The sequence below is a fragment of the Falco rusticolus genome, chromosome 12, assembly GCF_015220075.1.
Source record: "Falco rusticolus isolate bFalRus1 chromosome 12, bFalRus1.pri, whole genome shotgun sequence".
Taxonomy (NCBI): domain Eukaryota; kingdom Metazoa; phylum Chordata; class Aves; order Falconiformes; family Falconidae; genus Falco; species Falco rusticolus.
Genome location: NC_051198.1, coordinates 7,333,132 through 7,347,860, shown reverse-complemented (window position 1 = coordinate 7,347,860; position 14,729 = coordinate 7,333,132). Strand labels below are relative to the sequence as shown.

At 37.4% G+C, this 14,729-nt stretch overlaps 1 protein-coding gene across 1 annotated transcript in view; it reads right to left on the bottom strand.

The window, feature by feature from the left end:
- The window catches only part of SPTLC3 (serine palmitoyltransferase long chain base subunit 3), an 86,624-nt gene that overhangs the window by 39,375 nt on the left and 32,520 nt on the right, over nt 1-14,729 (bottom strand). Inside the window, exons 2-4 of the mRNA XM_037405740.1 lie at nt 13,406-13,597; nt 11,647-11,801; nt 10,565-10,713 (exon numbers count right to left, since the gene is read on the bottom strand). Of these exons, the coding sequence (XP_037261637.1) occupies nt 10,565-10,713; nt 11,647-11,801; nt 13,406-13,597 (496 nt within the window). The remainder of the gene's footprint in view (nt 1-10,564; nt 10,714-11,646; nt 11,802-13,405; nt 13,598-14,729) is intronic.

The window sequence follows — 14,729 nt, the reverse complement described above, 5'->3', positions numbered from 1 at the left end:
GTGGGATAAAGCAAGAAAAAGCAAGGATGCAAACCAACTATAACTAATGCTAACAAATACAAGTGCTGTTAAGGCAGCAAAACAGTTGCTTTGGGAAGAACTTTCCTTTTCCCATAACAACAACTTTGACATAGTTTATTCTGAAGAGTAATTTTTTGCCATTTCCGCCCCCTGCAACACCTCCTTTTCATAGGAAACGTGGGACAAACATCTTGGGCATTCTTTGAGTTCTCTCTGGATGTGAAAATAAAAACAAATGACAACAAAATTCTTCCATTTTTTTCTTGAGTGCCTAGGTATGTGTACAAAATCCTTAATTATGATTTTGTATGGACAGAAAACCAAAAGTGTTCTTCATCTTTTTCTGTTTTAGAAGGTGAAAGCCACACCACTCTCCATAACTGATGATAATTCTCCTTTTTCCTCCCTCTCAACAGTCAAACATAAATGATAAGGCAACACTGGAGAGCCTTCTTTATCACACGTTACTGATCTAATATTAGTGCCTGCAGTCTCCAAACAAATGAGGTGTTCCAGCTATCCAACAAAAACTGTATCTTTCCCACCCAACTCACAATGAAGGGTGACAAAATAAAAAAGGCAACAAATGAAAGAGTGGTGTTAAGAGATTCAGATAACAAGTAACTTTGAACAGTAATGAATCATCTCAACTTGCCAGCTCTCTAGTCTTTGATTGCCTGGCTGTGCATTGCAGGTACCAAGGCAGAAGGAACTCTTACAGGACGATCTGTAGGGAAAAAAAGAAAGTGGCCTGTGGATTCTGACAGAGCATTTCCCCTATGAATAAGGCTGTAAGCAGGGAACAGAAGAAAAAATTAGGGAAGTGAATATCTCACCTCACTTGCACTGCCTAAATTGATCTCACAATAATATAAGGAAAGTGAATTACAGCTGATGGAAATAGGAAATCTGTGTTCACTGTGATGGACCACGGGCAGAAGAATGGAGGAAAGCAGAAGTTTGGCTAGAGTGTCTTGACAAGAATGGTGAGTCACAAAGATAATCTTACCTTCACCATGGAGGAAAGCTCATAAAAAAAACACCAACCAAATAAGAATGGCAGCATTACAGTTTCAGCAACAGCACTAACTCAGCTTGTTACAGTGAGGTAGTGTTTTTGTTATTTTTTCTTGTTAAATATCCAAAGTAAGACTGGCATTCACTTGGAAACAGAATGTGAAAAATATCATGCAGGCAGGTAACTCTCCCATACCCAGGGAGATAAGGAGCAAGGATCATGTGGCTTCTGGAAAAACCTGTATTACATGGACAACAAAGAACAGTGGCGCCATGATTTTGCACAGAGCCTGCCTGGGCTCTGCTAGACCTGAGCCAACTCTGGCAGAGCGTCAAGAGCACCTCTGCACTAGTATCACATTGGGTGTACATTGATCTGGGTTGTCTCTGGCTTTGTGCTCTGATAAGTTAGGTAACATGATGCAGAAAATTTGGCTCTGCAGAACCTCCATTAGATGTGAGCTGACTCAGCATAAAGTTTTTTGAGGATTTCTACTTTTTGAATTTGTAGATCCCAAGATATACAAGGATACGTGCTGGCTTTGCACACAGCTACTGCTTAGTAGCCAAACTCCTTTAGCCATACAAAACCACACAGTGTTTCATAGTTGAGCTGCTCACTAAAGATGTGTGTGAGAATCTACATCTTAACTTGTAAGCCCAGTAAGTCCCAGGGTGTATTTGCATGGTTAGTTCTGTATTTTTTGCATTTTGGGCCCAGTTAGGTTTCAACCTGGTTGCAGCACTCATTGACAACTGGAGGTTCCAGCATAATCACCTGCCCTAGTGTTCCCTGCAGATGTTATTTTGTCACTTGAGGGTTATTGGCACACAAAGAGAAGACGAAGTCTGAAATGGAAGCTTGAAGTCAACCACACTATGGTCACAGCTTGAATTAGGAGGAGGTTTGTGCAAGCATGAGAAACAAGTAGTATGTGCTTTGCAAGACAGGCATCTTAAGGCATGACAGAATTGTTGCTGACTCTCCCAGGGATAAATCCAACACTACTGGGGTGGAGTTAAATTGCTTTTTGGGGTTACATCATATGTTTTCTGTTTTTACAAACAAGAAAAGCCTGACTCACTACAGACTATTCTGGTCAAGCATATATTAGATGAACCAGAAAGGAACAGCACATTTTTGACCTATTTTTATTGATTTTGTGACGGTGAAGAATGAGACATTCTGAAATTGACTGATTCCTACTTATTACTTACTAATCCTAGCAGAGAATGCAGATGATATTGTGTATTGTTATTGCCTACAAATCCTGGAATACAAATTGGAATCAATGAGGGTTTGGTTTGCAAAACTAAAACCTGAATGACAACTATTTGCAAAATAACTCCTTCTTTTGAATTACTTTAATTATAATGGCAATAATGTATGTGGTAGGTGAGGTGTGGTAGAAGCAATACAATACACATCAGTACTGACAGTGGGAGGTTTGTGACAGCAATATACATTGAATAGAGCTGATAAAGCACACCAGCTTGCATTTTCCCAGGTTTAAAGTAAAAGGGGAATTTATTGAATAAATTATGCAATTATTTAACCATATCATAAGATTTCTCCGGTATTGGTCAGTCCCTGGACACCATGTAAACTGCACCAGTTATATCACTTCTCTCCAGTGGACCAGTGGCGGAAACAAGGAGTCAAATATGCTCTGCTGGAACGAAGGTTATCTACTAGCATTCTCAGCTGGTTACAGCAACCACCCCAACAAGTAAAAACAGCACTACCAGACACATGCAAATTTGATCCAAAGGAACTTCCACTGGCACAGGCTGCTAACATCTCAAGCTACATAAGAAAGGCAGGAATTACACTGGTCTTCATTGAATACAACCTTAGCAGCCTCAAGTCAGGTTATCATCGCCCTTAAAATATCTTGTTATTTCTCCCTGCTGAACAGCAGGTGTTACTGTGTTCTGGGATTGTACAGGTGTTATGGAGAGTAAAATTGAAGATCTTATAAAAAATGGACTTTTGCGATGTTAACCACCTCCACAAATTTCCACACTTTTCAAAGCAAATGCCCTCCTTTTCAAAATCTGATGACCTAGTTCCCTCCATTAACTTGCCACTGCACTCTGGGGACAGGGAACATGAAATACACTGTGCTTTGGCAGGCTTTCATAGTTTTAACCATGCTTTTGGGTTGAAAGTCACTGTCATTCTACTAGACAGATAAAGCCTGAAAACGCACTTCCCATGATCTATACAGTTCATTATTTAGATTTGACACTTTCAGCTTGGACAAGGTGGTTTATGCCACTGGTTAGTCTGCCCAATACAGTCTTTCAGGTTCTTATGTGCTAATGACATGTACTAGTTAAACTGCCAACACTGGCAACAGTATGTAATAGAATTTCTTGTTTGGAATTCTAAGACCCAAAGAAGACAGGAAAATACCTTCAAGTTAAACAAAAGCTGGAGAAGTAAGCTGATATAAGCAACAAGTCAACGAAAGAAAAATAACAGATTCCCATAAAAGCTACTTCCACATAAGGACAGCGACTGGAAATCCTATGGATCACTGATGTGACTTACTAAGATGAATAAGTACCATTACTGTATGAAAATTATGGTTTGTCAGAGGTATTCTTAGGAGGGTGGGGAACAGAATAAAATACCTAAACCTTCCTGCCACATTTGAAACTTAAGGTCACAAACTCACTCTGGTAAGATCTTTGTTAGAGATGAAAAATAACATTACTGAAACACCTACATACTTTTAAAAAAGCAAGATTGAGTGAGGTTTTATTAGAAGGATGAAGAAACAGAGATGCAGAAAATGTTTTATTTACACCATTCTACAAGAGTGGATGATGCCGATAGCACCACTACCATACAGAGCCCACTCCAAGAGCAAAGCCTAAACTTGTAGAATGATATATACTGGCAAGACAGAGGGAGGGAAGGACACAGGAATGTTATGTAGTTGCTCATTTAACACTGCATGTGCATAAAAGAGCCCCAAAAGAAATGGGTTTTGAGGAAGCATTTGAAAGAAATTAAGTGCTCAAGCTTTCTTAATGTTCTTACTAGTCAACAGGGCTTTCATACCACAAAGATGCTGCAGGTGTCATAGATATAATAATGTACCTGTGTAATTTACTGATTCTCAGAAAAGAAAAGGTTCATTTTAACAAAACTTATAATTTAATTTAGATCTTCCTGTTTTGTTTCCTTTTTTTCCTTTATAAAAAACCAAGCTAAAAGTAACAATTTAAGTCCAGCCTCTTCATGACAAAGCCTGGATGGCAGTATCTTAAGTATCTAAATATTTGTATGTACATAAATAACATCATATATTGGAGACATTTGAACAGGTTTACACAACCCTTAGGTACTCCTGATGCCTTCAATTCCACCTGCCAGAAGACGGACTATCCAGAGCTTAATCATGTTTTGTAAGGCATACTTTTGCAATGGTGAAATACCAGGAACAAACTTGACTCTTTGATTATAAGTTGGACCAGTTATTTATGCAAGGGTAGGCGCAAAAAGGAGAATTATGTTAGCAGGAGATGACAAAGAAGGAAAATTCCTCTTGTGAACTGTTTCCTAATTTATACCATACCTTATCAGAAAGTAGCCAAGATGACAAAACACAGATATATATATACACACACACACACAAATTCTCATTAACATGGTTCTATTGCTCCTTAAGCTCCTCTTTGGAAACTGTAAGTTATGGGAAGTTTAGTTCTTTATGTTTTTCTCCTAACTGGAAAATGGACCATTTATTTCTGTGCTTGTACAGAACTGAGTTTAAAATGAGCCCTGGTCCTAATTAATGCATTGAAGTGGTATAAAAAACCCAATGACTGAATAACTATTTTTACCATCTTGAAATGCTGCTAGAAATTCATATTAGGCCTTAAAACCTAATAGAAGGAAGTAGATGGAGCTACTTTTGTAGTTTTAATGTTGGCACAGGTTTTCAGATCCGCTTTTTAGAAATCAGATCACAATCAAGTATTAAAAAGTCTTCAAACAAAAAGCCCTACAGCTGAGTGCAAGCCAGGCGCTCAAAGGTGATCTCCTAACCATGCCCTCCACAATGAATCACCCCTGCAAGCCTTCTGTGCAGGCTCCGTCTTGTCTTTCGGTCCAAGGCATAATCACTGGAGAAGGATTTCAAAAGGCAGGAATCCTGCTGGGCGGCTTAAGCAGTGCTAATGATACATTTGCTCCTGTTACTCACGTATATAATCTCCATAAGGAATAATAGTGAGTTAGATAAACAGAGCATTGGAACTACCAGCTGCTCACGTGACCAGCCCCGCCACCACCCTGGTGCTAAGCCTAGAAGTGTGTTCAGGGCATGATAATCTGCTTTATTTTAAAAATGTGTAACATTACTGATTTTATTATCACCTGCAATCAGCAAGCAGGAAACAGTGTTAAATAATAATTTGCATGTTTCTCCCTTAATAATTTTAGGTTACGTTGCTTAGGAAAGGCTCACTGTAAACATAAGAATGACACGATGGGCTCAGACAAAAGGCTCGTAAGCTTGCCTCCAATAGTAGCCAACTCTCACTCCAGCCATTAAATAAATTGATTTGCATGGGAAAGAAGGACTTTACATTCAAGTTGTCATTCTTTTCACTATATAGAAGGAATACATACTATTTCAAATTTATTTAGATACCCATTAATCAGCATTTTCATTAAGCTGAAAACAATACTTCTGATAGGAAGATTAAAATACATAAAATACAACCAAAACATAAATAAAACATAACATAGAGAAATTTTGGAAGTAGTTTACATGAAATACCCTAAAGTTCCAAATGCTCCCGTTACTTTAATAGCTGGTTTCCAGTTACATAAATCCTTTAATATTTAAGAACTATTGACAGACCCAGTATTTATCCCTGGAAAATGAAATTGCCTGCATTGTGATGCCCTGATTGGTTTCTTGGCTTATAATAAACTAGCCAAAGAAACAAAAAAATTTACTTTTTCTTCACCTGCAGGAGAGACTGCTGTTGGACAAAAGCTGTTTTAATTTAGATTACAGCCATGGTCAGTTTTGTTAGATATGGTAGGTGCAGATCTCTATCCTCTCTTGACATCTCACATTGTTTATGCAGCATCTTTCCCCCTGGCTTTGGTAAGTTTACCCTTGGTGTTCTCAGATGTGCTCAAAATACTCTTACCGTTCTAGGTGAACAGCTCTATCTTTCCTCCCAGCCTGTCCCTCTGACCAAGAGGATCCTCATTCTACATATCCAGCTTCTCTGAGATTTTCTGAAGGGTCTTACTTATGCCTACATTTTTGCTGCCAAGATCCTTCCATCCCATGCACCACACAGAACTGAAAAGTCTTTCCTCTCTAAGAGACCATGATATCAGCATTTTTTGCCTTTTGTCTACCATCTGCAAACAACCACTTTCCCACATTCATCCAAGCTACTGCTCTTAGAAGACATGCCCCAAGCATATGTGCAACTCTCTTGTTGCTCTTTGTGTTGATCTCTTACAAGTGTCTTCCCTTAATGCCTTTTTGATCTTAGTGTCCTCAGAAATACTGAAAACATCCATGTTACTGCTTTATTATTTCCTTACATGCTACCTCTATAGCAAATACTGCTCAACTTTACAGAAAATATAAGTATGTGCACGTTCCTGATTGAAGCCAAATTTGGACAATGATTTGCTAGTCCACAGGTCTGGTATTAATGATTGCACAGTAATGGCCATAGGCACATAAGTAATAATATAAATTAATACTAAACAATTAATTACAGAAAATAATGCTAAACAGCTAGTATTAGATGCACTGTGCCACACAAAAGGTCCCTTTTGCCCATAATACTTCATCTGACAGTGGTCTTGTATTGATGAGTGGGGAATAATGAAAGCAGGACGAACATGTATATATAGTAGCATCCCAGCTTCTAACTAATTTCAGCATAATGATATCCTGAATCAGAAAACAGTTTTTTGGTATTTCTAGTAACTGTCGATGATCTGTCCTCTGTATGTGACCAGTGTCCCCTGGAATGCAATGGACTGTAAAGTTTTAGGATCTGCAGACTTCTTTGCAATGAGTTCCTTGGGTCTGCCAGCCTCCAGTGTGAAGAGCTGCCTCCTGTATTTAGATGGAAACCTTCTACCAACTTCATATGATGGCCTGTAGAATATTGTAGTGGAAGAGACAATGAACAGCCAACCCTGACCACTCTTTCCAAGCCACACATAATTTTGAAGATTTCCGTGATGTCCTCCTTTGGGCTCTGATAGGCATTTCTGACAGCTGAAGACAGCTAGCTCAATAGCTTTTTACCCAAAGCTGTTTGAGGCCTTTGATGATCCTTGTTGCCCTTCTCTGACACTTCCCAGTTGTGCTAAATGTTTTTGACCAGAACTGCACAGAGTACTTGAGACGACAGCCAACCACAGCTTTATGCAGTAGCATACTGAGGTTCTGTGGTTGGCTTCTGTTCACTTCCTAATGATTTCTAGTATTTGATTTGCTTTCTGACCACTGAACAATAAGCTAATGCTTTCATGGAACTACCACTTATAACCCAAAGATCTTGCTCCTAAGGGATAGTAGTTAGCTTGGTCTTAAAAAAAAGGAAAATATTTTTTTTTCAGACTGAAAGTCCCACAAAAGCCCCAGGAATGTGTCTTAAATGTAACTGTGATGCTAAGAAAGTTGTTTATTATTATTTTAAAAGAGCATGGAATTAAAAATGGAGTGAAAAGCCTTATATCTTTTTACGGAGGACAAATCTCAGAAGAGCAGCCACTGTTTTTATCAGTTTCCTAGCCATCCCTGTTCAACCACAAAAGCATGTTCAAGTGGTGTGTGCATTATTATTTTACAGAAAGCACGAGCAGGGCGTCACAGTTCTCACTGAAGTTGGTTTCCAAACTGTGTTTACACACAGTCTTAAGTTACTGTTCTGGGAATGTAGAATAACTATTTTACATTTAGCAAGATTTAGCTTCACTAAGTTTCCTTACTGAAACACAGTTTTGTCAAAATATAAACCACCATGTTAAAACGTCCGTACTAACTTATTTTGAGAGCAGCAGCATTCTCATATGACAGTATTTCATAGACACTCCATAGCCTGCATAGTTTTAAAAAGAGAAGTTTAGGCAGGAGACCACAAAAGACAGTTTTACTATCATTTAGTCTTTCAAACAACACTTGCATTACTTTTATTTGTTTCTTCTTTGTCTTCCCCTCTCTGAAATCTTCCTAAAGTAGTGGAATGATCCTTCTCAAGAGAGACCTATCACAGCTTTGAGAGAGATCTTGGTAACCCCCCAAACATGCCAGACACTTAAATGCACGTAAGCAGAACAGTACTTTCAAAATCAATTAGCTTGAAATTATAAATACATACAAGTGCTCTCTCGGATTGAGACTTCACAAGCAATTTATAGCCTTGCCTCCTATAGCTCACTTCATTTTTACTTCAAATCCCTTTAGCTCAGCCACACAATAATGACAGAAGTTTTGAAATGTTATCTGCCCAGGAACAAAACCATTCGGTTCTATTTTTCTAAGATGAAGATAGCAAATGATAATTACAAAACATGAGACATTTCATATAGACCCTTCCTTACCTATCTTTTGAAAGTATATATGTATATATAGATTTAACTCCGATAGGATTTCTCAAATCTGCTCAACTGTGAACCAGAATAGAGCTGAAGCAGCACAAGAGGGTAAAGCAAAAAGAAAAGAGGGTACCCACACTACTAATAAGAAGGTAATTTCCTTAGGTTGTTTATACAGCTTTTGGTGGTAGACAGGCTCCAACACAGCCAGGGACAGTGAAGTAAGAATTGCTCGGAATTGCTCTGTGGAGCAACCTCTCTCCACTGACTATACAAGCACAGGGTCTCTGCTAGCTGCCTAGGACAAAACGCTATGACTGCGCATCTACACCATCTAACCCAGGTCTTAACACCCTGCTTCCCTATTTTAATGTCTTGTTGTCCAAGCTGCTCTCTGAAATTCACTCCCTAAAAGACTGATACTGACAAGACTTATACAGTGTTCTTTATCTGTAGCGCATTCTTGCATTGTGAATAGCCTGAGTGGGATTATTTGTTGTGAAAGCAATTAGAATTAATCTAAAGCTTTGCTCAATCTATCAAGATAACTTTAAGTACTGCACAGGAGTTCAGATGAAGAGAAGGTCCTAGAAATCAATATACATTGGCTGTCAACAGACCAAATGAAGTTAACTAATAAGATTTTTAACATTTGAAGACAGAATCAAATCTTTGCATAAGGTTTTTGAGAACAAGTCACACCAGGCATATTCTTTGACATACTGAAAACAACTTGAAATGTTCTCAGACAAAACAGAATCCAAGAGAAAAAGACAGAGAAAAATGTTCCTTTAATACCTTAGATGACTAGTAATGGTGACCACTGTCAAGCATATAATCAGGTTAAACAATATATTGCAGTCCCCAGATAGGTTGCCTACAAAAGGAAAGTAGGGTCAACCTGTAAACCCTCTCTGAATGGAATGGTGACACTGACATATTTGTTACTGGAAATCAAACCATGATGACAAGAAGCAGATGACAAGGTTTGCATTATGTTTTTGTCTGGAAATGAGACTTTAAATAAAAACCTAAATGAAATACAATACTTTTTCCATGAGATATCTGGAGGAAAATAGTTTGCTTTGAGAGATACAAAGTGACATTTTTTCAGGTTCCTAGACTGGGGTGGCATGAAGTATATAAAAGACTTCTCCATGCTGAGAAGCCTACCTTTTTCTTTTACTTTTTTTTTTCTTTTCTTTTTTTTCCTCTTTTGATAGCTCCCAAGAAAGACAAAGACTGAAGAATAATCTCCCCTTGCATTTCTACAGCTCAAAACAGTTTTCTCTGAAATGCAGGCTGATTGCATCATTAGGAATGCACAGCTTTGTGTAAAAATATACAACTGTAGATAATACTACACACAGCCTACAAACCAAAAAACCAAATCATAAAGGACATATAAACCTAAAACATCAGATGGAGCCTTCCTGAATTTATTCATTGGAGGCACACTAGAAATGTCTACATTGTGTCCATTAATGTCACACAAAACTTTACAATGTGGTCTTAGAACATTAAAAAAAAAAAATATGTAAAAGCTCATTTTAGTAATCAAAACACTCTGTATGTGTTAACTGATATAAATCTGTGATGCAATTAAATTTGCCCTAGGATAATTCTTGAAGTCTCAATCTTTATTTTACTTTTTTAAAAAAGCAAGCCTGCTACTTCTATCATTAAAAGTCCCAGGCCATTAGATGACAAATTAGCTTTTGCTTTTCCAAAACCCAATAACATTTTTTTCTTTTTAAAAAAATCCTCATGTGATAACGAATAAAACACAGCATCATTTTTAACAGTGAAACAAGTAATTGTTGATGTGACTAAAATTCTCTAAGTATCCAATTTCTTCAAGATATCTGTAATAAAAAGCATGTAGTTACAGAAACATTGGTGGCCATCTAGCTGTTTACTCACCCATTTCCTGTCTGGTACTGCAGATTCCTGTCCCATATTTTTGTAACTCTATGGTCACAGTTTTCAAAGCGTTAACATCCGTTTCTGCAAAGCCGAGGTAGTTATAAGAACCCATATTGATTACATTCTTGATAGTCCTTCCTGTAAACCTATAATTAAAGAAAATCTTAAATAGTGCAACTTTCCCTCCAACCCCAAACTAAAAGAAAAAACCCCAAAATTTTCCCACCAAATTTTATTCCACTGCCTAATTCCTATTTGGGAATTCACAATCTTCATACTTTAATGTTCCAAATGTTTTTCTAGCCTTTCTGTTTTCCTGACTAAATACCGCTTCTTCATCAGAATGTTTTCCAGATTCCAAGCTGTAAATGGCAATATACTGGTATTAGGTGAAAGGGTGCTTCTATGGATTTAAATAAATAAATGAACCTAGGACTGTATTTCAGGAACAACTTACAGACCTATTTTTTCAAGCAAATTGTCAACAGCTTCCACAAAGTCATCAGTGTTCATGTACACACAGAAATTAAACATGAGGAAAATATTGCAGGAAACACTATGATACATTCTCAATAAGCTGAAATATAGTCAACCTACACATTGTCTATGTGGTGAATTTCCATATTTATTTAATTCAGTAACAGTTGCGATACACTGCAATCAATCTTCAAAGCTGTGAACTGCTTAAAACTCACTGCCAAACCCTCACTACGTAAGTAGGAAGCCACATTTATGCAATGCAAGAAATTATGATTTAAATCGTAATCAATGGATACAATTTTTTGTTGTAATATTGACTAAATATCTGCTGTTCTAAATGAAGCGTACATAGTCTTACTTGTGCTGACACACCAAATATCCATATTGATAGCATTCTGTCCCTTCCATACTGCATTTCCAAACAATATTCAGAAGAAAGGGAGAGATTACCAGCACAGCACTGATTTCAGAAAAGCATATGCTGATGTATATTAGTTGGGCATCTAGGTATGAGGGGCTAGGTGCAACTTTCTGTGCTTTGCAGATGTATTGGAAGTACTCTTACGAAGCTGACAGCTGCAGAGTGTAAGCTGACTCACCTAAATGTCCAGTTGTAATCATCTGTAACTCGTTCCATGAGGTCAAACTGTGGCCCTGGGACACTGCAAATTGGACGATTCCAGTTATCCCGTATTCTCATATAGAGGTTTCTGGTGTAAAAGTTCTCAAAATCTTGATAAAGTGGCACAAAGTCCTGGTTTGAAAACATGCACAGGGTTATGTTGCTAGGGAAATGTCTGCTTTGTACCCAAGTCAGTCCCATTAAAAAGGAAAAATTGATTCATTAGCAACCAGAGAGCTCTAACAGCCACGTGTTCCTATGTTACAAACAACTCCAACCAACAAATATCTTACTTCAATTCCCTGGAAGTACAGTGTTGGCTTTTTTAGGAGGTGGGGTTTTGTTGTTGTGAGTTTTTTGTTTCTCTTTAACAAACAACAAGTTGGCCTAATTCTCCAGTCTAATATTTGGAAAGTTGGAAACGACTCATGATTCTTTCACTCGGAGAAACAAAATGTTTCAGCTTGGGCATTTTGCTATGTGTGGAGCAGATTGCAGAACTAGGATAAACAACTCGTTAGATTTCATGAAATGCTGGATACATAAGATTAAAGATAGTCCAATGTATCTGATCTGGGCATTATTCACCGAGACTGGACATGCAAACAGCCAGTGAAGACAACTAGTTTGGTTGACAACTGATTTCTATCTATGGATTTTGCTTGGAAATTAAATTAAAAGAATGGTGTAGAATCTCAACAAAGTTTTATGTGAAAAACCAATATAGCCATATTAGACATTGGTTACAATAAAATGAAAAAAATAACATGGCATGTAGTTACATATGTGGGAGACCGGAGAATTAAATGAGCTTGTAACCCACGGTGGATGGCAAAAAGATTTAGCTGGCATGTCTGCAATCAAAATAGCTCAACAAATGGCCAAATCATGAAGCAAATTGAAAAGGGTATTCCATGAGAACACTTATAGAAAGACTATACTATGATATTTCATTAAGTTGTGCCTGCACCTTTGAAAAGCAAAAACAAGAAAAAAATTGGGGAATTTTATTTGTAAGTGGAACAGTAACACTATTGGCATTTTCCCTCCATTATGTCAGGTGCTACTTACTGTAAATGATGGCTCAAACTGCACAGAGAAAGAGGAGCAAAAAAAAAAAAAAATTAAAAAAAAATTCTAAACAAAGTTGGAAGGCAATTGAGCTTGCCGAGGTGCAAGTTTCACTTAGAAGAATGCGGGATGAAAAAATTTCCAAGTTAGGACTCAAAAGAATTCAGGCTACATTAACTTTGTGCTGGTACAATGATTCCTGAATACTCTGTGTCCAGTAGTTCAGCAACTTAAGTCAGCAGTTACAAAGATGTTAGCTTTGCCTTTAGTTATGGACAAAGCAAGACCGCCGGATGGGACAAAGAAAAATTTGGGTTTAAGAGATCTGGAGAGATAATATGTTTAACAATAAGGCATTTCTGAGTTTTCTTTTTCTGTGGATTGACCTAGTACACTGAGATTCTATTTTGCTTAGAGTATTCTGACACACTTAGAACAAGGTGAACATCTCTTTGGCTGAAAATTACGATTTTACATATGTATAGGTACATATTCATACACACAAGTTTAACTATACTGCAGTGTGTGTCATTCCTCTCATCCCTATGGAATGTTCTTCTCTAAGGTGAAAGTTGTCTGCCTTGTTACTTTGGCAGGTTATTCTACACAACTTGAAAGGAGGGGAAAACTCAGCTGTGGATACATAATGTCTTTTTCATACATACTTTTTGTTGTTCTCTCTCAGTAGCAACGTTACGTTTTTCTAGTCCCCAGGCTCTCATAAAATCTCGCAGGTAGCCAAATACTGTTCCCACTCCAAAACCCAGGAAAGTAAGAACAGCAACATACATTGGTGCCTGTTCAAAGTGCTCAATAAATGTTTTTTTGTAGAGAGTTCCATTTGATATGCCATTCTTCTGAAAATATAGAACAGAAACTTGTGATTAATACATTTAATCTCATCAAAGATTACATGTTAGATCTTGAGGCAAATATTTTTCTGCAATATGCTACAGATTAGGAGAGACATTTAGAACTGACACCGTATCAGGTGGTTCAACCTATACCTTAAGAGCATAAATTGAACATATATATATATATACACCTTCAAGTTTCAATGCTGCGGTTGTTACTGACCACTATAAGTATCTTCCATTTTCTTTCCTCTCCACCAATGTTCTCAATTGCATCTGTCTTCAACACCACTCCCTTGTCTATTTTGAAATGTGAAACTTATAAAAGATTGGCAACATATTATTGTGTAATTGGACAATTATTTCAGAGGTGATTAAATAGAAACCACAATACTCTGTTCTTGCAAGACAGAGCTATAAAAAGGGAAGGGCAGCATTAAAAACTCACCTACACTGCACCTGACTCTGCTTCTGGAAGTCTTGTGTAATACATTGCAGCAACTAACCGATACACAACAAATCCCATCTGAAATAGGGCAGCTTTACCATGGTACTCCTCAGATCTGAGGAAGTATCCAAAACACCTATGATCTTGGCCTTCTATTTCTGTTCTGCTTTTACAAATGCTTTTAATCATATTTTCAGTGACCTTTTCCATACTTCTAAGGGAACTTAAAAAAAAGGGGGGGGGGAGGGAGTGGGGGTAAGGAAAAAAAAAAAAGAAGATAAGAGAGACACAGACATCCTGCTTGGTGGAATTAGTGACCCTGTTGTGAGGAGCTTCTAGAAATTTACAACCATGTGGGGACAAAATGTTTTGTCTTGAAGATAGTCTAAAATTTCCATTTTAAAATTAAAGTTTTTTAGTTTCAATCTTCTCAAACCAACTTTTATTCAGTAGCTAATCAGATTATTCTTTGGAAGAGAGGTAATTCCTTTATTTCTGCAAAATATGATGGCATTTAGAGATACTGGCTAGTAATAACCAACCTGCCAATTCAAATATAACAAAATTTAATCCAGAAAAAAAAGTGTCCTTTGTTAAAAAAAAAAAAAAAAAGACACACAAGACATTTTTGCACACATTATAAAGCAAGACTTCCAACATATAAATCCCATTAATACATTGCTGCCT